The sequence below is a fragment of the Tamandua tetradactyla genome, chromosome 13 (assembly GCF_023851605.1).
Source record: "Tamandua tetradactyla isolate mTamTet1 chromosome 13, mTamTet1.pri, whole genome shotgun sequence".
NCBI classification, from domain to species: Eukaryota; Metazoa; Chordata; class Mammalia; order Pilosa; family Myrmecophagidae; genus Tamandua; species Tamandua tetradactyla.
Genome location: NC_135339.1, coordinates 7550192 through 7576756, shown reverse-complemented (window position 1 = coordinate 7576756; position 26565 = coordinate 7550192). Strand labels below are relative to the sequence as shown.

Genomic DNA, 26565 nt, shown 5'->3' with positions numbered 1-26565 from the left:
GAATCTGGGGAAATAATTTTCCAAGAACTATTTTAAGACATTATATCCATTGCAGTTCAACGAATTGCCCAAGCCCTATGGCTGAACTGGATGCAGAATTTATCCTAAAGAAATGGTTCTGACAGCAACCTACATCCGTCACCTGCTGCCTGAGACTGCAGTATTTTATACAACTTGCAGGGCACGGGTACTCAAAACTTGGGGCTATTTTTTTTAACATTATGGACCACGGTGTTATAATGCAAAGTTGTGTTTATAGCCTTTATTTTCATGTACAAATTAAATAACAAGCAACGCATGCATAAGGAAAATAGCATAGTGCAAAGGTGAGGAGTATGGGCTCCAGAGCCCACGGCGTGGGTTTGAATCCTAACCCCTCCGTTTCTGAATCGGTAAAATGGGCAAAACAATAAATTGACTTCACTGGCTCCTGAGGGTCCCATTAGATGGTGTGTATAAGTGCTTGGAGCACTCTCTGGCTCATGATAAGACAAAGCAGGCTTATTGCAACGCGGTCATTTCGTCCACTTCCATTGCCTATCATCACCTAGTTCTTTCTCCACCAAGAGACAGTGGCAAGGTAGGACAGGTATGGGATATTTTTCTCCTTTGTGTTTAGCATAAGACAGCCCACAGCCAGCCTCAAATAATTCTCTGCAGAACCGGTTGACAGTTGGCTGCCCAATGATTTATCCCGTTCCTAGGCATCCGGCAGCGTTTAAACAGTTTCTTCAGGCACAGATTACTCTGGGAACGCCAGATGCATGGGTGGTTTGGGACCCAAAGGAAAGAGGCGCTAAACCCACCTGCCTCCGACTCCCGCCCCGCCAGGATCCTTGTTGCCTTCCAGGTTGGAGACGTCCAGGGACGCACTCAGTGGGCTTCCAGCGGCATCTTCCAGACTGGGTGCAAGCAGTGCATTTTCTGAGCACAGCAATCTCCGAGTCCAGCTGAGTGGCTTGGGCTGGACCTGGGGTGCAGCACTCAGATTGGCCAATTGCACAGACTTACTGAGGTCTGGATTCACGGAGAAAAGGGTAGATATTAACACACATAGGAATGAACCAGCTTTTGCTGTTCTGAGGCTGCAGCAGCCCAGAGCCCACCTGTTCTGATCCCCCTTTTCTTTTTCCGGGCTGCAGGGGCCCGTTACATTTCCTCCTGCTAACTGATGGAATACTTATGCACGGCCCTGAGAATGCAAGGCCTCCTAATTAGCACGCCGTCATGAAAGCGATCTCAGAAAGATGGGAAGGCAGAGGCGGGTGCACTCTGCCAGGACCGGGAGCCAAGCTTCCCGCTCCCACGGTGCCGGCGGAAAGCACTCACAGGGAGCACGTCTCCGCTCCGCACAGACGCTGGTATCAAAATTAACTGCGCCCCTCCCGTTCTTGTTTCTTGCCAGCACCTAAACCATCCTTGCAAACATTTTTGTTTTTGTTTTTGTAACAAATGGGCCTTCAAATCACTCGGGCTTCTGACACTGGGCTCTATCCTAGGGAATGTAATCTTTGATCTCGGCACGGCTTAGCTGCCTATTGGTTGCCTTGGTAATGATATTTAAATTAAGATCTCTATTTTCTCAAATATAAATACATATGAGATGTGCCTAGGGCTCCTGGCTTTGATACATTTGCCTTCTGTGCATAAAAGTTAACAGATGACTTTGATGAATTCCTTCATTGAAAATGATAGACACAGGGGACTCCTGCAGGTCACAATTCATATTAGTAGCAAAAAAGTAGGCTTTGATAGAACCCTTAAAATCACGAGGCATTACATAAAGCCAAGCTTGCACTTGTAAGGAAAATAAGGATTGTGCTTCAACCAACCCCTCCCTGCTGAAACAGAGCAGGAAAGAATGTTTAAGCACAGGAGCTTGGGTGGTGTGTGTGTGTGTGTGTGTGTGTGTGTGTACACGTATGTGTGTGTACACGTATGTGTGTGTACATCAAACACACCGTGAAGCGCCCCCTCCCTGCTGAAACAGAGCAGGAAAGAATGTTTAAGCACAGGAGCTTGGATGGTGTGTGTGTGTGTGTGTGTGTATGTGTGTACACGTATGTGTGTGTACATCAAACACACCGTGAAGCGCCCCCACCCTGCAGAGGCCTCTGCAGACACTCACCCACTCATACAGACCCATCTCTGTCCTATAGTGGTTTCCAGTTCACTGCCAAGGCTAGGCCTGCTGACAACCTACCCTTTAAAAAGTGTTTTTTGAGAGCTTTCTGCTTTCTATGACATACATACAGAGGGCAAGAACTGAGGAAGGGAAGCAGTTTGAATAGGGCCTGCAGCTTAGGCACAGGTTTCATAAGATCTCACCGCAGGGCTGGAACCTGCTCAGAAGGTGGAACTTGGCAGTCACAGCCATGCCAACACCAACACTGCTTGCCCGTTAGTGCTAAGTGGCTATCTGCAATGTCTAACTCAATCCTCCCGAGAACACCCTGAGGGTAAGTGTTATTCTGCCCATTTTACAGATGAGGATTCTCGAGGCTGGGAGCAAGTCAACAACTCACTTAAAGGCCCAAAGTTAGTAAGTGATTGACCCAGGGCTCAGATCCCAGCCTGCTGAGCCCAGAAGTGCTGAGTCCATGGAGACAAGGCCTGCCGCACAGCAGATCTATCTCAGGCACGTGCAGACATCTGACAGCCAGGACCCAGAGGGACAGACAGACAGTGACCCAAGGTTCAGTCACAGCTGATGTTAATACTCACAAGGCCACCGTGGTGCATTCTAGGCAAAGACGGTGCTGCCAGGGTTCAGCTCGAGAGATTTATCCGGTATGGAGCAAGACTCTGCTCAGAGGGTGGGGGTACAGGAAGAAGGGGCTGCCCCTAAGGTAGGGGGGCTCCCTGAAGGTCACAGCAGAGGGAGAGCTCCAAAACCCTGGGTTCAGGGCAGGGCTATTCCCAGCAAGGAGCACAATCAGGTGACCGAGGCAGAAGCCCAAGACAAAAATGGGGATCACAGATGTCGGCACTCAGCATCAGGCCCAAAGCAGTACCCCTAAGAGCCAAGAGGCCAGTGAGGCTGGGGGTGCAGGCTATCAGCACCATCGGGCCTCAGTTTAAAGGGTTCAGTGGGGTTGACAGACAAGAGAGCCAAGAACTGAGTACAAGGAGCACTTCAGACCCTCTTCAGGAATAGAAGGAAGGGTGGTCAAGAACATTCCAAAACTGTTGACCCACAGAAGAGTGACAGTTTCTGCTCACAGACCTTTGGCTCACTGCAGAACTTGGGCAGCTGAGAAGCAACCACTGAGTGTCAAGGAATGGGAGATACCCAGAGCCAAGGGCCACAAGTTTAGAGGAAAAGGGAAGCAGGTAGAGATCTTGGGCAGCCAAATGGAAACCTGCAGCCACGCAGCCCTGGACTGAGAGAATCCCTCTAGGCCACCAGTACTCCCACTAGAAAGGACTGAGAAAGATTTGCAAAGTGACAGACGCTGCCTAATTTATTCCTGAAATTATATCCTTGTCAAAGCTCGGTGATTTTTCTCTCCCCACAAGGAACCAAACAGAACTATAAAATAATATGTTTGTTGAGACAATTCACAGAAGAATGGCTGGGGAGCATTTGGAAAGTGTGCACCTACTCAACAATCACAGAGATGCAATATAAAGCAACAGTGGCGAATCATTTTTACCCATCAAACGAACAAAGTTAAACCTGAGAATATCTTTCCCAGCAAGGATGCACTGAAGTAGGTTCCATGATACCGAGCATGGGAACAACACTCAGGAAATTACCACAGGCCTGGAAAATTTCCCGCATTGTTGTACCAGTAATGACACTTCTGAGATCTAGCTTAAACTAGCTTAAACTCATGTGTCCGTTTAGATTTAAAGACGAGTTAATTAAAATAAATAAAATTTGACATGCAGTTCCCCAGTTCCATTGGCCACCTTTCAGATGCTCAGCAGCATGCAGCCTGTGGCTTTCAACTTGGAAGGCACAGGGAGAGAATATTTCCATCACCGCAGTAAGTTCTATCGGACAGCATTAGGTAACAACCTCATATCTTGCCTTTTCTCACTGAGCGCCATACCATGTACATTTTCACATCATAATTCTCCAAAAACCAATTTCAACGTCTAAATCCTATAAATGGGCCATGGTTTAATTAACAAAAGCCATCCATTTTGGGGTACTTAAATTACTTCCAAGTGTTCACTGTAATAAAGAACTCTCATAGGCATAAACTTTCGTGCACATCTATGTCCATTGCCTTCACATAAATATCAACCTTCAAGGAAAATGGCAGGGCCGAGAGAACCTAGGTCTTTCCAAGGCCCTTGCTATCTATTCCCAATTGCACTCTAGGAGGAGGAAATCCATCAACCCTGCCAGTACCCGTTGTCTTTTATTTTAGCATTTGCCCATCTGAGGAGCAACAAAACAAAACAAAAAATCACGTTTCATTTGCATTGTGTTTCTTTGGTTCTTAGGGAGATGTAAATTTTTTAGAGGTTTCCAGGTCAATTGTGTTTCATACAAATTATTGCATGAAACAACACACTTGCCAAAGCACAGCTGAGAATGGCCCATTTACTCACCATTTAAAACCTGGAGCGGCAGCCCGGAGCCCATCAGTGCGTTAAACCCACGCTGGGCAGAGCAGAGGCCCAGTAAATAGTGACACGTCTTGGCCGAATCTGTGACATACGTGTATTTCTTCCCGGTGATGCTGCTGGTGATTGAGAACTTTTTTCGCTGGAGGAAGCAAACCAAAACCCAGAGCTGTGTTCCAAAGGAGCTAAGTGAAGGCCCACAGACACTTAGAGAGGAAACCACTGGCATCAGAAGCTGGAAACAAAAGAACCAGGAACAACGGCCAGCAGACACCAGCCACGTGCCTTTCCATGTGACAGACATCAGCATTTCTTGAGTCAAGATATCTTTCTGTGGATGCCTTAGTTTAGACATTTTTATGGTCTTGGAACTGTAAACTTCTAATAAATTCTCTTTTCAAAAGCCATTCTATTTCTGGTATATTGCATTCTTGCAGCTTTAGCTAACCAAAACAGTTGTATCCAAGATAAAAGCATTGCATGCATTCTAATATTTCCTGCTATTATGTGCCAGACTCTATCTCAAGGCTTAATTTTCTCTGTCCTCACAGCTACAGAAAGGAGGAAATTCTATTTCTAGCCTCATCCCCTACGGCTGAGGAAACAGACCAAGAGGCTGTGGGGCACAGCACCTTCAGAGTGGAGGTCATAACTCCAGGAGATGTTTCTCCCGTTTGTTCCTTCAAAGCCTGAAGCTAGCGTGAGAAGATGTGTGTAGTTCTCTGGGGTGAACTGGAGAGCACTGGGGCTTATCTATAAACAGGCTAAGGAGGAAAAAATCCATCATTGGTTGTGATGGGTAATTCTAACAAGAAAAGTGAAATACGAAGCAACAGTGTTGGGGATTGAATCACACTCTCCATAGAAGACACGTTCAATCTAACACCATGCCCCATGGGGTGAACCCATTCACAGACAGGACCTTTTGAAGATGTTGTTATCAACTCAGGTGCGGCCAGATTCAATCGGGGTGGGTCTCAATCCCTATGACTGGAGGCCTTATGATGAGAGGAAATTCAGATGCAGCTGAACTTCACATAGAAGCCAGAAATCTGAGAAAGCCACGGGAGGTGAACAAGGCCACAGCACACCGTGGAGGGCAGACAGAACCCTGCGGTCTCCGGGAGAAGGCGTGCCCTATCAAGACCCGAATTTTTTAACTTCTGGGCTCTAAATCATGGGACAATATATACTTGGCGTTTGAACCAACCATTGTGTGGTATTTGTCATAGCAACTCTGGCAGACTAAGACAATTGGAGATATTAAGTATGAATCTACACATAACTTCCTAATAAAATCTCTCCAAATATTTTAATAAGAGCCTAGAGCTGGGACCTAGGAGCATATCTTTATAAAAACAGAGTTTGGCCTTGAAATGGCCACCTGCATTTTCTGTTCCAGCTTCTTTAAAGCTCATCTTGATAGTAATCTTTTCCCAAAAACTCTGTTCACAGAAGGCAGATGGTAACAAATGGTAGCAGATGGCTATTAGTTGCTTTTCCTCTAGGAAACTTTTTTTCCCACTAACCACATTTCAGATAAGTTGGTCACTCTTTAAATCTTCCTTTCTTTTATTTCTTAAATCTGTTCCTATATAACAGAGAATTTCTTATACTAATACAAATGGGTTTTGACTCCCACTGAACTATACTATATCTGGTATTTTTAAATAACATATTGTCTCAAGCATTCATAGAAGCTGCTTTGCTAGCCATAGTAATTCTTCCTTAATACTTAAATTATAAGTGCCTGAATGCCACTGGTCAATCATTGTCTCCACACTTTTCCAAAGCTGAATATTTTCTGGGAATCCATAGACTTTGCCAGTATACATTAATATTCTTTCACAGAGCCTCGACAATTTTATATTAAGGTCATTCAGGTGTCAAAAATGTTAGATAAGTAAATCATTTTTTGAAGCTAATAACTATTCTTTAACACATGTTAAAAAAGGAGAATCACTCACTCACACACCCACACCCACAAATGATGTTTAAGTCGCTAAACTTTTGACAAAACTCCTTTTGGGCAGTTATATTTGAAGGTAAGAAGCAGCAGATACTATTTGGCATAAAGCCAAACACAGACTTGACTGCAATGGCTTGGATTTTATTCCCATTTATTCCCATTTTGATAGAATGATTTAATGATCAACTCATATTTGCAGGCAAACTTTCACATGGGACGAGCTCCTCTGGGAATAAAATGCCATGTAAATTGAATCTCAGGGTTCCCAGCACAAACTGGAAACCCTGTGCCCCCCATGTGGTTGCAGCCTCCGCATCTGTCCTCCCCTCACTGGGTGCTACCCTGCTCTCGCATTTGCTGCAAAGCAGGAAGGCGTGGGTTTGCCATTGTGAAGACCCCACAGCTTTGATGCTGTCCACTTGCCCATTTGTTTGTTTTGATACTTCTTTCAGAACAATATTATTCTTTCAGACAGAGGCAGATGGGCTAAGAAGCTAAGGAGGCTTAAGCCCAGGGCCCCTCACTTGCACAAGCCCTTCCCGGGGAGAGCACTGGCAATGCACTCACATGTTCTTACAAACATTCTAAACTGAGATTCCTTAACCACAACCAATTAAAGCCACGGGCTGTCCCCACTCAGACTCCCCTTCCTTCCCACTTCCCCTTACCAGGCTTTAGGCATCGAGGATGTGGGTGAGGGACCCCCTAAGAGGCTCAGATGGCATATGTTCAGTTTAGATTTAGGCAACTTATTTGCATAGTTCACGGTCACTTCTCAATTGTGCATTTATTGCCAGTCATCACAAGTATACCCCTACCACCTTCTGGGCCCCCTCACCTGATGTTTTGACACAAAAGTGGAGGCCATGGGAAATTGACCTTCTCCTATAAGGCTTGGCATGGGAAGGATGTGGGCGGGGGCAGGGAGGTGGCACAGGGAGAGATTAGGTTTGAATTGTGCAGAGCCCAAAGCTAGACGGGGGTGATAAGCTTTTTCAATCACCACAGATGAAAAACCTTAATTGTGTGCTCAAAGACAGAGCCCAATCGAAATGGAAGTTCTGTACTGTCAGAAATATTCTATAATGTTATACACTGCATTACTGATAACCACACAGGATTTTCCTTTTTGATGGGATTCCCGTGAGAGTGAATTTATTAGACCCCCCATGTTTGTAGCCCAGACACCTGCTGCAGCCCTACAAGCAGCAAACACATTTCTGTACGAAAATGCATGTTTTATGCATCTGAACTGTTAATAATAAAAATGAGATTCTGATCGGCTATGCTAGAAGAAAGGATAAATTATATTTCTACTGTCTCCAGAGAAAATATTTTAAATGTGTCATCATACGGAAAGGTAATCAAAGAGAACGTCACCAAAAATTTAAAAGAAAAAAATTATTACCAAGTTTATCGGGAGTTAAGATATCATTTGCTCGCTTTTGTGATATCTGCAGTTATTTGTTCAGCTTTTAAGAAGTTACACGTTGTGATTTCATTTTCTCATTCTAAATAAATATTCACTTTCACACCATATTTTGTATTTGTGACATTGTATTTTTTTTTTAATGATGGTACTGCAAAGCTTATATTTGCCTGGCTTCCTTCCGTGCCTCTCTCTTCAGAGATTTTAACAAGTACTGAAAACTGAGAGCAGTAACTAGCATTCTACAATGAAAACTTTTTGCTGGACTAACCTTCCGAGTTGGTGCCGCCTCTGTCATCTGACACGCTGCCAGTGCACCCATGGATTATGTTCCTTGAAAGTGGCCCCTAACTCTTCACCCTCTGATACCTACCTACCTGCAGGCTGGGGAGAGGAGCAAGCCACAATCTGCAACTGTTTGAAGCATTTCAGCTTCTGTCATTCATTGCCGATCTGAAAACCAGCGTATTGAGTGCATTTTCATATTTTTCCCAGAGGCCCCTCTTCTGTGCATGTGGAAACTTAAAGAGCTCATCTGATGTTCTGTGTGAGATGCGTGCTTGTGGAGAGGGGCAAGAGTCATTCATTCACGTGATGACTTTTCCATAAAATTAGACATTCATACCAAAAAAGAAAATGACCATCAGGGCACAGAAACCCTGATTGGTGACAAGGTATTTTGAAGCCACTCTTTGTTTCCTGAACATGACTTTCCAGCTTTAATTAAGAAACTGTTCCTGGTAGTGGAGAAAACAAACCACCTTAAAAATAAAGTACTTATATAAGGGGAGTATAGAACTTGATGGCATCACAAAAAAAAAATCAATTTTTTAAGTTACTTTTCTAGGTTATTTGCATTTTTAGGGATATTTTTTAAACAAATGACATTGAAGTTTTTAACAATTAAATATGCAGTAAATAAAATAGAAAGCAACACAATATCATGGAATTAATTCAATAATTAAAATTCTTCAGACAATCTTTCAATTGAATTAAAATAACGTAAATCACAAAATATAAATATCATTTATATTGAGGTATTGTTTCAGTTTGCTAAAGCTGCCAAAATGCAATATACCGGAAACAGATTGGCTTTTACAATGGGGATTTATTAACTAACAAATTTACAGTCTAAGGCCATGAAAGTGTCCAGATTAAGGCGCGAACAGGATACCTTCTTGAGGAAATGCTGCCGGTACCTGGGACCCCCCTGAACACATGGGAAAACACACGGTCAGTCCCGCTGGTCCTTCTCTCCCAGGTTTCATCGGTTGCAACTTCTAGTTCCAATGGCCCCTCTCTGAGCCTCTCTAGGTCCTCCCTTAGCTTCTCCAGGGCTTTTTCTCTTTCTTTTTTTCCAAAGTTCTCTGGGTATTTCTCTGAGCTCTCTGGGCTTCCATCGTTTATCCTCTCGCAAAGGGCTCCAGCAAAGGGTCAGGACCCACCTTGAATGGGCTGGCTCACTTCTCAGCTGAAATAACCTAACCAAAAGGACCCACCCACAACAGGTCCGCACCCATAGGAATGGATTAAAAGAAAATGGCCTTTTCTGGGGTGCATAACAGTTTCAAACTACCAGAGGTATGACCAAAAGTATTGGGGGGAAAATAAGATTTCATTTGAATGAACTGATGTAATGAAATTATGCTCAATTATTTATTTTTAGATAGAAGCTTGCTTTTCTTAAGGCCAACAGTAATTTATTATACAACTATTTATTTCATCTTGTACTATGAAATATCAAGAATCATACTTTGACAGGCTGCTAAAAGCCAAGAAGGAAGAAAACAAAAGGAACGTGGAGAAAATGAATAAGACCAATTAATTACGTGCACATTAGAAAGCCCTAACATGACACGAGGATAATAAAAATAGCAACCTAGTTAATAGAAAATTTTGATAATCACAAAGAAAATTAAATCAAAAGAAAAGCTAAATATCTTCATGTGCCCAAGACAAAGAACTTCATGTTTGAGGAAATAATAGCAAAGTAATGATTGCACTGAGTGGGAAGACCCTTGGAGCATTCCGGGGCTTTAGCTACAGGGAAGCTATCTGCCTTGAGTCTGCATCATATTCTCATTGCAAAATCTATCGCAACAACTCAGTTCAGGAAATATAAAAGCTCACACAAATAGTGTGCAAATGAGATTTCAAATCTGGACTTTTTTATTTTAAAAAGGCTTTTTAACTTTTAATGGGTATCAAAAGTTTACAGTGTTCTGTATCCCACATTGTACCTGCCATCCACAGGTGTGGGAAGGGAAAATTAAAGGAAAGGAAAATGTTTCAAAACATAGTGGAGACTCCATTCCATCTAGAAAAATATGTTGGTCATTCTCAGGTGTCAGTTTGGCTAGGTGATGGTGTCCAGTTGTTTCGTTAAACAAGCACTGGCCTTACTGTTACTGGGAGGGTATTTACCAGATGGATACAGATCTATAACAGTTGATTGCATCTATGGATGACTGCATCTACAATTAACAGAGGAGATCACCCTCAGCATTGGGAGAGTCTCCTTAGTCAGTCATTTGGAGGTATTAAAAGCCAGAACTGAGGATTTCAGAAGTCAGAAAGAATAATTCTGCCTTATTCAACTTCACCTTTATCAGAGTTTCCAGTTTGCGGCCTGCCCTACAGAATTCAAGACTTGTTAGCCTCCACAATTGCATGAGCCAATTTCTATAATCCAGAACAGATAGTATATATATTCAAAGTATGTATATTATCAGTTCTTTCTCCCTGAAGAACCTGACTTACACCTGGGCCCTCTCCTCTCCCACCTCCCATCTCTACTCATCCTCTCAACGCTGAGGGGTTCCCCAGATTAAGAGAACTTTACCCAGAGGAAAAGTAGCCCATTTGGCCTATGGATGCAGCTGGTCGGGGAGGAGGGGATAAGGGAAGAAATGGCCTCTGGGGGACCTCTCAAACGCCCCTGGCAGACTTCTTTCCAATCTCCCACAGTCATCAGAATATAAGTGAAGGCTGTCAGTATATCGGCTCAGGAGACCAACACACCCCATTCCAGCTAGAAAGGGGCAACGAAGCACAGGGCATTTATGAACTAAGCTGCACTCACGTGGGTGGAAATCTTCCCAGTCTCTCTCCACTGAAACCGTAAAGTTGCAATTCTGCTGTGGTTTTCCACTTTGTAGACTATGACCCCCTTGGCACAGATCCCCAAGGCCATCTCCCCGCCTGGCTGTGTCTTCTCTGGGGAAACTCGATAAATCAGCACGCCGTACTCTGGTTGCTGCTGAACGACCTGGTGCAGGGAAGAGACAGATGCAGTGGTTTAAAAGAATGGGTTTCAAGCTCTTCTGAGAAAAACGTGTTAATAGGTGTGCCAAAGGAAAAAACAAAAAAAAAGGAGGTTTGCCAAATTAGTTTAGGGAACACTGAGCTAAACAGATGTCCCTTCTACTCTTCACTTTCTTCTTACCTGGTGACTCTCCAAGCGCATTTTCCTATTTCCTACTCTTTAAACCCAGGGAATCCCTTCTCTCCTACTAAGCGTACCTGGCTTAGTTATTAAGGAAATGGTACAATAGAATCATAATATTCTGAGTAAGATTTTAGAATTCAGACTCTTTTGAGTCACCGAAAGGTAATGGAACTTTTTTCCAAGTCCACAGTAACCGTATCTTTTCTTCCCCCTGCACAGATGGGGAAACTGAGGCATAGGTACTAAAAGTGACCTCCGGGCCTGTGAACATGGTTGTTAGAGCAAGGCCTCACCATGAGCAGGGTACAGAGAAAGTGGCCAATCCTTTGGCATTTCTGGCCATACAGCAGCACCTCAGTGGGATCCCTACCCCAAGGTCAGACCTCAGTTTACCACGTTAGAAGACCCAATTTTGTCAGCGGCCTGAGAGCCCATCAGACTGGGGGACTGTATCAGGCCAACCAAATTCTTAAGAGAGATTGGAGTATAAACCTAGCACAAATGTGTTTTGGGTTTGAATGGCAGCTGTGTGCTTCTTCAGGGTTCTCCCATCTTCGTCTACCTGTGGAAGACTGAACTAGTCATCAGGTGGGAGGAAAGAGATAACACAAAATGGAGCTACTATGGCCAAGATATTTAATGAAGTCGGTGGACATTCAGGGCTCAGCCAGATGCTTGGTCACAAACTGCCACGGTCTGCAAAACTAAGAGCAACAACATTTCTGAGGATATTTGGGTGCCGTGAAAGGTAAAGGAATCAGTAAACGTCTGCCTTGAAGGACATTTGGGGAGCCCCAAATATCCACCAGTCATAATTCTTTATAAACAGCATAAGTAATTTTCTTTAAAATTCCTTGCTTGGAAGCCCCAAGTTGGGAGACAGTTTGGATTGCTACCTGAATCTGTGCTCTGGCCTCAGGCCCCTTTCCACCCCCACCTCTTGGTTCAAGAAATAATTTCTGCAGGCAGATAATTCTGCCAGAGGGGCCCTTAGCTCTTTGCAAAGGCTTGATTACATTTCTGGACCCCTTGAGGCTTTTAATGTGAAGAGACCATGTTGTTGTCATCATCATCATCATCACACAAAACAATATGCATTTACCCCTGGGACAGGAATATCAAAGGACAGACTAGGCACGTGCCTGAGTTCTAACAAAGCAGGAGCATGCCAGAACAATTAGGCAAATTATTTTAAAGGACTGGATATGTGATATTTTTAAAAATAATAATGATAAGCATTAAAATAGTCTTCAAGGGAATAGAGATTCCTTTGCTAAAACTGCTTAAATATTTTTCTTGAGTTTCTTGTTAATCACAATGGTTGTTGACTTTGCTTCTTTGTGTGTGCATGTGAGTGTGTGTGCATGTGAGTGTGGTAAATGTGCCATTTGACCCATTTTTAAGTGTGCAATTCAGTGGCATTGATTAGATTCACAGTGTAATACGACCACCATCACTACCAATTTCCAAATCTTTACGTCTTCTAATACAACTCTGAATCCATTAAAGAATAATCCCTATTTTCCCCTCTCCTGAACCCTTAGTAACCTCTAATCTACTCTTTGTCTCTGTGAATTTGCCCGTCTCTAGATAGTTCCTATAAGTAGAATCATACAATATTAGCTTTTTGTGCCTGACATGTCACTCTACATGATATCTCTAAGGTTCATTCATATTGTAGCATGCATCAGAATTTCATTCCTTTTTAGGGCCAAATAATATTTCATTGCATGTCTATACTGCATTGTGTTTACCAGTTCATCTGTTGATGGACATCTGGGTTGCTTCCACCTTTCGGCAATTGTGAATCATGCTGCTATGACCATTGGTGTACAAATGTCTGTCCCAAGTCCTTGCTTTCAATTCGTTAGGGCATATGTCTAAGAGAGGAATTATCAGGCCATATGGTACCTCTAGGTTTAAGTTTTTGAGAAACCACCAAACTGCTAAGCTGTTTTCCATAGCGTCTCACTATTCTGCATTCCCACCAGCAATGCACGAGGATTCCAATTTCTCCACATCCTTGCCAACTCTTACTATTGCCATCTTGCTGATTATAGCCATCCTTGTAGAAGTGAAGTGGTGTCTCCTGGTTTTGATTTGCATTTCCTTAATGACTAATAATATTGAGCATCTTCTCATGTGCTTATTAGACCATTTGTGTATCTTTTTTTGAAAAATGTCCATTCAAGTCCTTTGCCCATTTTTAATTGCATTGTTTTTTGTTGTTGTTGAGTTGTAGGAGTTCTTTACATATTCTGGATATCAAATTCTTATCAGTTATGTGACTACAAATATTTTCTCCAATTCTGTGAGCTGTCTTTCACTCTCTTGATATTATCCTTTGATGCACAAAAGTTTTAAGTTTTTATGAAATCCAACTTATATCTTTTTCCTTTTGTTGTTCATACTATTGGTATTATATTTAAGAAAAATTGCCAAATCCAAGGTCTTGAAAATTTGCTGTTATGTTTTCTGCTGAGAACTTGATAGTTTTAGCTCTTAAAATTAGGTCTTTGATCCATTCTGAGTTAATTTTGTGTATGGTATAGGTAAGGGTATACATAAGGGTTTGCATGTAGATATCCAATTTTCACAGTCCTTAACTTTTTTAATGGCTTTGTATTAATTCAATTTTTAATTATGCAGAGAGGGTATCATATTTTTGAGTACTTGGAGCCTCAGAATTCTTAAACTTGCAAAGCACTATGCTCAGCATTTTACATGCATCATTTAATCTTCATATCAGTAATAAGAGATGGGGGGATTTATCTCTTTTCAAGTGAGAAAATGGAGGCATGGAAGAGTTAAGTAATCTGTCAAAGGTCATGCAGCTTCTAAGTGGTGGAGCCAGGAATGGAAATGTGAATCTGTTTGTTCCAGAGTCTTCACTCAACTACTAAAATACAGAGTATCTTGTATTTGGAAAGTTAGGCAAATACACATAATTGAAGGACACCATCAATCTGTGAAAACATAAAATTATATTATCTGTGCCCTGTCATGCATGTCCCATGCCCTGTCAATTATGGAATTTTCTGGGACACCTGGTCTTGTCCATTGTGTGTTGCTACTGCTAGCTTACCTCTCAAAAGAGTCCCTACATCCCTGTGTACTTAGGAGCATCTCAACATTGTCCCCTGCCCTGGCTGCAAAGTGCAGACTGGAACCAGGCTCTCCCAGCTCCCAGCCATCCAGCAAACTCATCATACTGAAAACCATTGAAAACAAAATGGACTATTACTAGATATTCATCAAAGGAATCACAATAATTTCTACCTTTTGATCCTATAATCCCACTCCAGAAAGCCATCTTAATAAAGTGGACTAAAAAATCAAAGCAAAACCTTTTCAGAGGATGTTCAGCACAGTGTCATTTACAACAGGAGAGACTTTGGTGGGGGGGGTAGCGGGTTCTTGAGCAGTGAGCGATTTCCTAAAGGCTGTTCCTGCCTTTAAATGGATCATGAGGCAGCCTTTACAAGGGAGAGTTACAAAGCACTTGTAGTTCTCTGGGGAATGCATATGTTAGGATGCTTAGTGGGGTTGGGAGGGAAGCAGGGTACAACCAGTATGCTCTCCAACCAGGTGAAAACAAATTCAACAGTGACAAAAAATGTGTGGCATACCACAAACCCTGGTTATGTGGGCAAAAGGGTCCACGTTTGAGGGGGTCTGGAAAACACTGAGTTAACCGTCAGTAGGTTGTTCTGGAGTTGTTAATGGAGTTGAGAATCCTGTAGACAGAGTACGATTTTCAGCATTACCCAAACTGAACTTCTGCCAAGTCTGCTTCTAGTGTGAAATAATGAACTAGCAGATTTAACCATCAGTGAACCAGGGCCCAACAGGCAGCTGTTTCAAGAAAATGCCATCTGAAGGGGTTTCTTTGCTACTTTTTTTTTTTAATGAAATGTCATGAGGAGATAAAATCAAATAACCCAGTGAAAGCTGATCAAGTCACTGGGTTCTGTGAGAGGCTCTGCAGTACCCTCAAAATATTCACTGCTTAGTAGAGAGGCAGGAAGATCCAGAAATGGTTCCAGTTCAAAGTGTCTTAGCAATGTCCATCAACAATTTTTAAAATGCTTATAATCTTTGACCCAGAAATCCAACTCATGGGATTCTGTACCTAGGGAACTCAACAGAAATACAGCTAAAGATTTGTGTAGGAAAATGCCAGTCTCAGAATTGTTTAAAGCAGCCTCAGACTGGAAATCATTTTGCATGTCAAACAACAAAGCCTTGAGAAAATAAATTAAGGTATGCCATGTGTTGATTCGAAATAAGATTTCAAAGATGTTAGTGACATGAGAATATAAGAGTACGCAAAAATAAGTATATATTATGTAAACCAAATTTTAAATATAGATGCATATTCCCATGTGATTGCACAGAACAACACAAGAAGGATTAATATACTGGCATGCAATCATGCTAGCTCTGGGTGGCAGGATTATCAGTACATGTTTCCTTTTATAACCAGGGAGAAGAAAAGGAGTTTGTGAAGCCAACACTCACCCTAGCGGGAAGGGTAGCGATGAGCTCTGGGGTAAAAGGCCCAGAACACAGCATTATGCACCCCAAGCAGCTCACCCAGAGGAATAAAGAGTGCCTGCAAATTAAATCAGATCTATTCCGTGTTTCCCATGAGAGTCTGAAGAAAAAAAAGGTTTTCTGCATCTGCGCTATGAGATGGTGGCTTCCCTTCTAAGCATTTTCCATCCAGGGGAGGAGGGGACGCACAAAGTGAGCTGGTGACACAAAGCCAGGGTCCGGGGAAAGAGGCTGGGGGTGGTCCCAGAGGGCTGAGTTTATGGGTTCTGTTCTGTACCCTCTCCCCATGAGATGTGTTCTGGATGGCTCTGAAATCCCTCTTTGTCCCTTGTCAAGGGAATGCTAAACCCTCCTGATATAGAGCATCCCATGAGCCAGGATTACAGGATGCAGAGAGCACATTTCTGTGGGTGCTTCTCAAATGAAGTGATGGCCGGCTGACTCCTGCTAGGAGCTGCCCGCAGCTCTGCTAAGTGATTCACCTGCCCCAGCACTTCTGTTTGCAAGTAACTGTCTCTGTCAAAGGCAAGAAGAGACATGAAGAATGTGGCAGACTCGTGTGCAGAGAAATGCACAAATCCCTGAGCCTGCCTGGCAGCAAAAGCCCACCACATACCAACTGCAGGGAATCCAGTGAGCCTCATCCCAACAGTTGCCTCAGCTCAGCCTCCACTAACCAACCCCCTGGCTCCTGCACCCTTTTACACATTCGGCAACTGGGCTAGAGCATTTATTAGGCATATGTTGCATGCTGCTGGGTATGTGTCCATCCCGTCCAGAAGCCTTGGGACTGCTTGTGGGCAGTAAGCACATTCTTTTCGTCCCCCCTCTCTACAGTACAGGCTCCCAGCAGCTATGAATTGCAGAGCGAGCAAAAGTAATTCATTTGCCCACACACCTGGGAGGGAAGGCCACTACTTTTCATAGGAAGGTGGACAGAGGGGGCAGCAATGCCACAGTGGGCAGCCTGAGCCCACAGTCACGCTATACTGAAGACAGTCGCGCTGCCCTGGAAGGCTGCAGACCTGGGAACTTCTGAAGGCTTTTCTTTCAGTGCACACCCCAATTCTGTGCTTTGGCTGTCCTCTGAGTCATCTCTGAAACACACGGTCCCCCGCTTCGGGGAAAATAACTGAGGATGCTGCTCTCAGGTGACAAAAGTCCCTACCGCACCCACCCGAACCCCTCAAGCCCACTTGTTTTTTATTTTGGGGGGGAATCATCTCCGCTGCCACCTGCTTCCAGAAACTTCTCTTTGACCTTCAGCAGGACAAAGCAACCTCAGTCCCTTGCTTGCAGCTCCTTGGGGATCTGGCTCAGCTGGCTCTCCCAGGGAAGCCCCTTGGAGGGGACAGTTAAGCTGCCTTCCCTCCATCACCAGCACCCCTCTGGAGGGTACAGAAGGCCTTACCCTCAGGAACTCCAGCTCAGCCTCTTCTCCCAGAAGCACAGAATGGAGACAGTGCATCTCTGAGACTTCCACCTGTGCCTGGAGTGCCGTCACCCTCTCAATCAGGCTTGCAGGGATGTAATCTTCCACTCGAAAATATGTCTTACTCTCTGCCTGCTGGAAATGAGATGTAGACGAAACAGTGCGGCCAAAACAGAACAGAAACATGCTGGGCTCCCTGCTAGGGCCTCAGGAGAGGCTGCCCTTTTGGGGGATCCACCTGGCAGACCAGATTTTCTACCACTTTGGACAGCAGGCCAAACCACATGATATGAACAGACAGGAGAACAGAGAGGAGCCACTCTCTCTGAGCTCCTCGTGTCCACCAGGCAGTTCGTGGAAAACACCCGCTCATTGGAGCCTCACAGAGATCCAGGAGGGCCCCCACGGCCAAGGTGACCAAGAGAGGGGCAGCAAGTCAATCCATAGAGCCGAGGGACAGAGACAAAGTGCTCACGCGTTCCAAGGGGCCACACCTTCCCAAATGCACCGCAATAACCCATGCCTGAAACCCTGGCTGCTTTTCAGCATCTCCCCCATCCTTTGACTCCTAGGAGGGAAGTCTTAGCCATGGCCCCATCTGTCCATCACGACACGTTCCACAGGCACCCCTGAAAGAAAGAAGATCTGGTGCCTCCCTCCCCACCCCCACCCACCTCTGAGGCCTTAACCTCTAAGACTGTTCTTTAGGGAACCTGAGGCTGAAACCTCGAGGAGCAGGTGGCTGGTGGGCATCTTCCTAACACAGACTCAGGCAGAGACATGTCTACAGAAGTCCACTGAGCAGGGCTGCTTCCCAGAGTTGTGTTCTTAGGAGCGAGGAAGGCGGGAAGGGGCAGGGGGTAAGCTGCCCCTTGAAGGTTTACAGATTTGGGGAGCTCTGAGCTGACCCTCACCTGCCCTAGTGTCCTAAATCAGTCCTTCTGGTGTTGGCCGCCCTCCCAGCCTAACCTCGCACCGGACACTGCCCAGGAGCTACAACAACTGCCCACAGGGGCAACTACCGCAGCCCTCCTAGGACTGGGGGTGGGCAAGTCGGCCTGCACAGGGATCCCAGGGGCACGAGCCGTGTCCCCTATATCCGCACATCTCTGCCGTGGCCCCAGCACCTGTGGACTGAGAATCCTCTAGCTGCAAGACTTGGGGAGTCTGAGCTCAGCTAAGGTGTACAAAGGCAAAGGAAATCATTCTGCTTATTGGTAGTCAAAAAAGCATGTCACCTGACCCTGGAGCTCACTGCTAGCAACACATCCAAGGGAAACATTCCACGACGGAGCTGGAAAAGCTGCTGGCACAAGTGCATTTATTGCCATGTCATATATACAAGAGAAAGATGAAGAAGCTACTACCCATCACAGTAGCCGTTATCATTTACAGGGTGCTTGACCTGGGAACACCCTGCGGTAAGAGAAGGGACAGGCGAACACGTGCAATGATGCACCGCCATTCTCAGTGCCCTTCCGGAAGGCTATGAGAGAGAAAGCAGAATGCAAAGTGCCTGGGGCAGTGCTTACAACCAGACAAAAACGCCCACGCGTGCGTTCTGAGGCTGGAGGGGAAGGCAGAGAGAGCAAAGTCGCTCAGCCAGGAGGAAGTGATCAAGGAGGATTTATTTTACACTGTTTCCCTTTTTAAAATGCAAATGTAATCATGGCACTCCCCTGCTTAGAATTCTTTGGAGGCTCCCAAGCTTTCACAACACTGGTTCTCAAATTAGTTTCTTTTGCCGGCATCGGAACCATTTCTCGAACAAGATATAAGCCCCTGGGGAAGGCTCACTGGAGCCTTCAGAAGCCGCCCTCTCCGGGGCCCAGTTGAGACACCTACAGTTCCCCCGAGCAGCCGCCTCCCACCCTCCCACCGCTGAAGCCCCCCCTGGGCCCTTTGAAGTGCCCCCCAGAGCCGCTGGCACCCAGCCAGGCCAGGCTCCCAAGCCAGGAGAGGTGGATCTGAATCCAGGCGGAGTTCTAACTAGCTTACTCGACCTCGCCGAGCCTCCATGTTCTCAACTGCAAATGGAAATAACAGCAGCTCTGCAGGGCTTGATGGAGATGAGATGACAGCCTGGAGCAGACCCTCCATCGGTTAGGACAGCGTGAATGAAGAGCGGATGGGTTTGTGTGACCCACTGCCTTTACACCCCCAAGGGGAACGGTCTGAGCTAGACCACAGGGGCCAGATGGGTGCATTTCTGATGGCTCTGGTTTCCAGGCTGCAGGGGAGGGGGTGGTTTGGCATGCCTTGGGGTGGGGAGCTGAAGGTGCAGGACATGAGACCCCATAGGAAGGAATCTAGGCCTGAGTAAGGGGCTCCCTCAGCCTCCCAAGCTGTCTTCATGGCCTTGTCCACAGTTTCCCCAAACTCTGAGTGCTAGAGTCTCAGATTTAATATCCTATGTGTGAATCCACAGACGGATTAGTTGCTGTGTCGTTTCATAATAGAGCAGTCCTGTTCCTTCTGGGGCGGGGTGGGGTTTGGGGAGCTGTGCTTCTGGATGTAGAGGGTGGGGGGTAGAACACATGAAGGCTTCTGGGTATAACACACTGAGCTAGCACTTTTTGGGGCGGGGAGGGTTACGCACTGAGCCTTACCTTGTGCCAGCATCACACATGCATCACCGCTTTTCACCATTTATTTCCGTTTTGCAGATGAAAAAGTTGAGGCCCGAGGTGCCATAGCTACAAACTGGAAAAGGCCAGATTTGGATACAATTCCATCTGGCTCCGAAACCTGGGCTCTCTCTGCACCATGGAGCCTGCTAAGCATTGGCTGATGCTGCTGTGGGAAGGCGTCCTCACCTGTCCGGTCCTGGCCACATGCACAGATGAAGTTAGATCAGGATGCCAGCTGAGGACCGAGGCTCTTCTGGCTTAGGGCACCCTCCACATGTCTAGGCTCTTCTCCTCCCAAGACCCACAAATGTTGCAGCACAAGGGACTGGCCAAGGTGTGATAAAGGCCCCAGCCCTGGGGGCAGAGAGTCAGGAAAGCCCCCAGGGTAAGCAGCCACAGAGCTGGAGGTTTGTCAAAGGGGCCAGGATGGGACAGTGCCAGGAGGGGAAAGCCAAGTCATCATCCCTGCAAACTGGGGTGACACAGGGGCAGGGGAGCCGGGCTAGAGCTCTTTGACAAGGAAGTAACTGGTACTCATATCATCCCATCCGGGAGCCTGCCCTTCATTCATCCACTCCTTAGAACGATAGCCATAGGGCAAACCGCACAAGTTTCAGGCCCAGGTGTGGTGCTGGGGGATTGGCAGGGCAAAACAGCATCTGGAACTCAGCATCAAGGGACTGAGTAAACCTTCTCGACCAAAAGGGGCAAGGGCAAAATGAGACAAAATAAAGTGTCAAAGGACTGAGAGATTCCAAACAGAGTTGAGAGGTTATCCTGGAGGTTATGCTTACGCATTAAATAGATATCACCTGTTTAGCTAAAGTGTCATGGAGAGGCTGGAGGGAACTGCCTGAAAATGCAGAGCTGTGTTCCAGTAGCCATGTTTCTTGAAGATGATCGTATAATGATACAGCTTTCACAATGTGCTGTGTGATTGTGGAAAAAAACAAAACAAAACAGACAGCATCCTTACCCTCAGGGGGATTCCATTCTGGTGGGCAAGACAATAAAACAGATAAATAACGGAAGTATAATGGCAGGGAGTGGTTAGTGCAGTGCGAAGGGATAAAGAGGAACTTTGAAGTCTCCAGGACATGGCAATTTCTGAAGATGTCCTAGGAGCGAAGCAAAACTATGTTGGTAAAGTCTGAAAAGTGTCTTTCAAATGGCAGTCTATAACCCATTAGCGAGCTATAGAAACACTTCAGTGGCTCATACCCAGATTTAAAAAAATTAAATTGAACAGAATAGGAAACATCACTATGGGTCATATCGATATTGGTTACGTTTACACGTGTGTTGGGTTATAATGGCCATCTTTTTTTTTTTTTCTTTAATCATAGGTCAAAAATGTTTGAAAGCCACTATTCCAAAAGAGCCATTTTAACTCTTGACCTAGACCTTGTTCTTTTACCCAATTACTGATGAGAAAGAACCATGCAAGCTATGACAGAGGTCTGCCCCTTGGCCTCTCTGCCACATACTTTCTGTGAGGATCAACAAACAGGGAATTCTAGGAAGGTATTCACACTCCATGGTGGCTGCCACTTCTCATCCTCAAGGCCAGATGACCCCAGCAGCCTGGGAAGTGACTCAAAGCTTCAGCCAAACATGGTCCTCTCATTCACCAAGGATGGGGCGTGGCAGACCACTGAATGCCCAGTGGTGGTGGCCATGTTTGTTTGGCCATGCAGGCCCCATGCTCTTCTTTTTGGAAATGAGTCCCCCTTTTCCCTTGGAGAAAGGTTCCTCCACATTCTCAGTCCACACACTTTGGGTACCGTGAGCTTGACCTTGGCTCTGAGAATGAGCACATGTCTCAAATCCAACTACCTCCAGGAACAACTATTGCGTTAGGGTGGGCAGATGGCCCTCTCAGGACCCAGGGAAATCCAAACTTCTGGATTTCCATGGGATTATGGGGGTGGGGTTGCACCATTCTGTGTTATGCTGGAACATGGAGAATGGAATCTAGAAGCCCTGAAGGCAAATGCGACTGAGGACAGCTCCACCCAGAGCTGCAGAGAGCCCAAGTCCTGCAGACATCACTTGAGTCCTACACCCAGTCAGCTCCAGCCCCTGAACATTTCAGGTTTGCAAGCCAATAAAATATATGGGTTTTTTTGAGCCCATCTGAGTTGACTTTGTCCCTTGTAATCAAAAGACCATTGATTTGTGCTGGCCAAGGGCTGAGGGGGAGGAATGGATGGATGGATCCACCTCAGAAGGGGTGAGCTTCTGAGGACTGGATAGATGAATGGGTGGGTGGATGGGTGGGTGTGGATGGATGGATGGGTAGATGGATGGATGGATGGATAGATGAACGGTGGATGGATGGATGGATGGGTGGACAGATGGATGGATGGGTGGGTGGATGAATGGATGGATACATGCATGCATGGGTGCATGGATGGGTGAGTGGATCCATGAGTGGGGGGTAGATGGGTAGGTGGATGGATGGATGGATGAATGTGGTTTACCTAATCTCAGTCATTGATGCCAATGCTTCTCAAAGGCAGAGCCCCCACATTACTACCAGTCTCCCATATCCCATAACTACTTCTCCAGTGACCACACTGGCAGGTCCCAGCTTCCCGCCACTACCTCCTGAGGATAATTGCCAAATTCAGCTTGCAAGGCGAGGGCCCCCAGATGCAACAGTGTCTCGTCATGGCAGTACAACCTCTCCTCCAGGATGTCTTTCCGGAGCTGCAGGTAAAACTGATGTCTTGTCAGGCTGTGCCTGGAAAGGAAATGCAGGAATAAATACTGCTGGGATGCTGTGGGAGAGTGAGAATGCTAAAACCAGAGGGCTGGCTTTTTCCTTCCCCTATCATATCAGAATCCAATCAACAGAAGATCAAGGACAATAACTTGTTATTTATAAGTGACTTACAGCTAGCCAAGCACTTTCATATTCCTTACCTGTAATTCTTAAAGCAAGCATGTGGGATTATTATTCCATTTTACAGATAAAGAAACTGAGGCCCAGGGGCTTAATTGACTGCATCACCCCTGGACCCAAGTGGCCCTGAACGGACCCTTTAAGAAAAAACCAACAAGTTTACAGTACTCACTGGAGAAGCCCAAAGTGGCTGACAAAGAACTTTATCCTCAGAAAGAGTGTGAAGCTTGTCGCAGAGGTCTTCTTCCAGGGCGGCTCACTCCAGCCTGCAGGGGCTATTTTGCACAATCTGGTTTCATGGTCCAGGAAGAAGAACTCATTGTCTAAAATGGAAACAAGGAGTGTCTGGAGGGAGAAGCAGCCAGGAAGGCCCCGACCCTCAAAACTCACAGCCCTCTGAGCCTGGGCACAGGAGGGGAAGCAAGTCCTCTGGGGACCTTGGACCACCCAGACCTTCATGGGGTGGAATCAAGAGGAGGTCAAGGAAGAGAAACTCAACACTGAGAGGAGAAAATATGACGATTGATTTTAGAGAAGATTTCACTTTGTAGCCACCTTCCAGCTATCATCTTATGGACCGAAAATGCAAAAGCAAAGGAAAGGCTTATTTACTGAGCTCCTGCCATGTATGCTTTCTATGCCAACTGGGACGTCCCCAGGTCTCCCCAACAGGGGGTGTAAATGGAGTTGCCTTTGCCTTAAACTTGAATCTTTTTTTTTTACATGGGCAGGCACCGGGAATCAAACCCGGGTCCTCTGGCATGGCAGGCAAGTGTCCTTGCCTGCTGAGCCACCGTGGCCCACCCTTAAACTTGAATCTTGCCAGCTTGATAACTCTGCCAATAGATGCTCTGGACGTCAATTGCCAGTTATCCTGGAGCATCTCTGGAAAGAGGGTCAAATCAGCACCAGCCCTCTGCCCTTTGAGTTCTTCAAGCCAAACGTGACCCCCTCCTCACCTGCCCGGGGGCCCTGCTGGGAGCCACACCCTTCCCCATATTCCACCAGGGTATGGAGTGACACTGAGTATTAGAAGGCAGAGTATTAAAACAGGTAACCAGCCTTTCTTCCCAAAGGCATCTACCTGCAGCTGGGGGGTGAGGAGCCACCGAAGTGACCTAAACCTTGGCCCCCTCTGCCTCTCCACCTTGCCGCTTGGTCACTCCCTGTCATCTTCCATAATCCTCCCCCAAGAAAGGAGAAGACCTTCGTATGGTGTGAATGGCAAACCCCTCCCACCTTAGTTATATCCAACCCCTAGACACGGTCACTGTTGAGTGATTTTCCCAGGAGGCCCCTAGCTAAGCAGCTCTAGAATATGCCCCAGGGAGGAGCTCCAGGGTAGCTGACCGGAAGGAGGATGGTAGGAGACAAGCGTTAAGGTGGCATTCACAGGGCAAGGACCCTGTTCTTATTTAGATTGTATGCTACTCATCAATAAAAATGCAACATTGCCTAGAGATGCTGTTATTCGCACCTGACAGTAGATTGAGCCACGTTCTGGCACATTTCATGACCACACGACAAGCCCATGGCCTCTGACTGGGGAGGGGAGAAGAGACAGGAAGATGATGGTTCCTGAGTGGGGTGAGCTAGTGGGAGCCAGGGTTTAAACTGCAGGCCTCCTGACTTGGTCTCCTGCTCTTCACGCCACACCGAGCTTAAAGAGCTTTAACTGCAGCAAAGGAGCATTTGGGGAAATGGAAATAGAATCCCTTATAGGAAGGGCATGGATGGGAGAAAGGCATAGAAACCCTTTCCCTGCAGATCTTTGGAATAGATTCTTAATTCAGGCTAGGGATGGGGTGGGGAGAGGGACTGGTTCCCATTAGTCCCGTAGGATTAGATGGAAACGTTTCTAGCATTTGCTCATCTAACTCAAACCACTAAGACTGATCAACCAGAGCCAGCAAGCCAAGGAAACCCACAACATCTGACAGCCAGTGTCTCATTATAACCATCTGCACTTAATGCTTTACACATGCACATTTGACCCTTTCCCACGCTAATTTCTAAGTGCTCAAAAAGAGGCTTTCCGATCTGAAGCAGTCTTCGCAGAAGGCATTGAGCTCAGGTACTCAAAACCTGGGTTGCCTGCGAGACCCAGGCCAGACGCCAGCTACTCAGGAGACACCCACCTCTCACGTAAGCCAGGCCGAAGTAGGTGAGCTCCTCAAGATTGGAGAAGGATGTGACAGCGTGGAAGACGGCCCCCACCGTGGACCCGATGTCACATTTCACCTCTAAACACTGCCCATTCAACAGGACCACACAGAGGTCCCTCAGAGCCAGGTAGGATTTCCTTTTTTTGGTCTGTAAAGAATAATAATAGTATCAACTATTAGAACAACCGTGAGATGCTGTGCCTCTACGGTGTGAGAGTGAGCCAAGCGCTTCGGATGCGTTGTCACGTGTTACGGGCAAACAACCCAAGAAAGCAGTGTATTCACTATATTTATTGGCAGATGAGAAACTAAGGCTCAAACAGGAAAAGGGGCTTGCACGTGGTTGCTGAGTAAGAGCTCAGACATAAATCTGCTGCCTGCGAGGCTGGGGCGGCTGGCGTCACTGCACAGGTCCCGGCTGCCCCGAGGGTTTGGCTTCCTGGCTGATGCGCCCCCACCCACTTCCAGATTGTTGGGCAACCGGATATGCTTCCCTGCACCCCCGCCCCACCACACACACAGCCCAGGTTAATGAATTCTAGCGTGCTGAAAGAATTTGGGTACAGAGCCAACGAAAAGAGAAAGCTGGAGCTAAAGGGATTCAGATTACTTAGGATCTGGAAATCAGTGGACAAAGACACTTACCAAAGTCTACCTCCTGCCTCTTCAGATCACTGTGGGGGAGAGGAGGGGGTAGCAGTGCCTCCCACCCTCCCAGACACATCTCCCAGCCCCGGGCCACCGCCAGGGGTCAGTGGAGCCACCCAGAGCATCTCCTCATTCTGCAGACCCATCTCCTCATTCTGCAGACACATCTGCTTCTGCTTCCCGTATCTTTGTACCCACTGCAGCCCCCTGCAGAGCTCATCCCCATCTTCCCCATAAGTCTCCAAGGGCAGGCCCAGGGCCCTTGCCTGTGGCCCAGAGACCCAAGTTACTTTCTCCCTGGGGCTCAGCTCCCTACCCTCCCATGAGGTTCCAGAACGTTCCATGCCCTGTGTAGGGAGCTAAAGCTCAGCTCCCTAAAGACCAGGGCTGAGCATTCCCTGTGGCCCCAAAGCCCAGCCCCGGGTCTGGCCCAGACACCCCCAGGGAACTTTTTACTCAGGGACAATCATCAGTCATGGATGGATCTGGGTGTACAACGGCAACCCTGCCTTCAGGCACCCCTGACATTTGGGCACCCAGCAGCAGCTGCCACACTCCAGAGGCCAGGGCAGACCTGCTACCCTGCAGAACCATGGAAGGTGTTTCCCACACAACCCTGAGCACCCCAGGGCCACCTGGTTCCTGCCCCTGCATGTGGATCACCTGAGGGGTTGTTTAAACTGCTGGTGCTGGGGGTCACCCGAGAGGTGGCTTGAGTGGCCCAAGCAAGACCCAGGGATCAGCAATTTTGAAGCTCCCAGGTGAGAGGGGGATGCCTGAGCTGGCAGGAGGCCGGGC

The 26565-nt window shown here is 46.5% G+C and overlaps 1 protein-coding gene across 1 annotated transcript in view; it reads right to left on the bottom strand.

Annotated features, from left to right (window-relative positions):
- The window catches only part of FRMPD2 (FERM and PDZ domain containing 2), a 126675-nt gene that overhangs the window by 37818 nt on the left and 62292 nt on the right, over nucleotides 1–26565 (bottom strand). Inside the window, exons 11-17 of the mRNA XM_077126488.1 lie at nucleotides 25093–25267; nucleotides 23127–23277; nucleotides 22654–22792; nucleotides 17396–17551; nucleotides 11062–11247; nucleotides 4567–4723; nucleotides 807–1017 (exon numbers count right to left, since the gene is read on the bottom strand). Of these exons, the coding sequence (XP_076982603.1) occupies nucleotides 807–1017; nucleotides 4567–4723; nucleotides 11062–11247; nucleotides 17396–17551; nucleotides 22654–22792; nucleotides 23127–23277; nucleotides 25093–25267 (1175 nt within the window). The remainder of the gene's footprint in view (nucleotides 1–806; nucleotides 1018–4566; nucleotides 4724–11061; nucleotides 11248–17395; nucleotides 17552–22653; nucleotides 22793–23126; nucleotides 23278–25092; nucleotides 25268–26565) is intronic.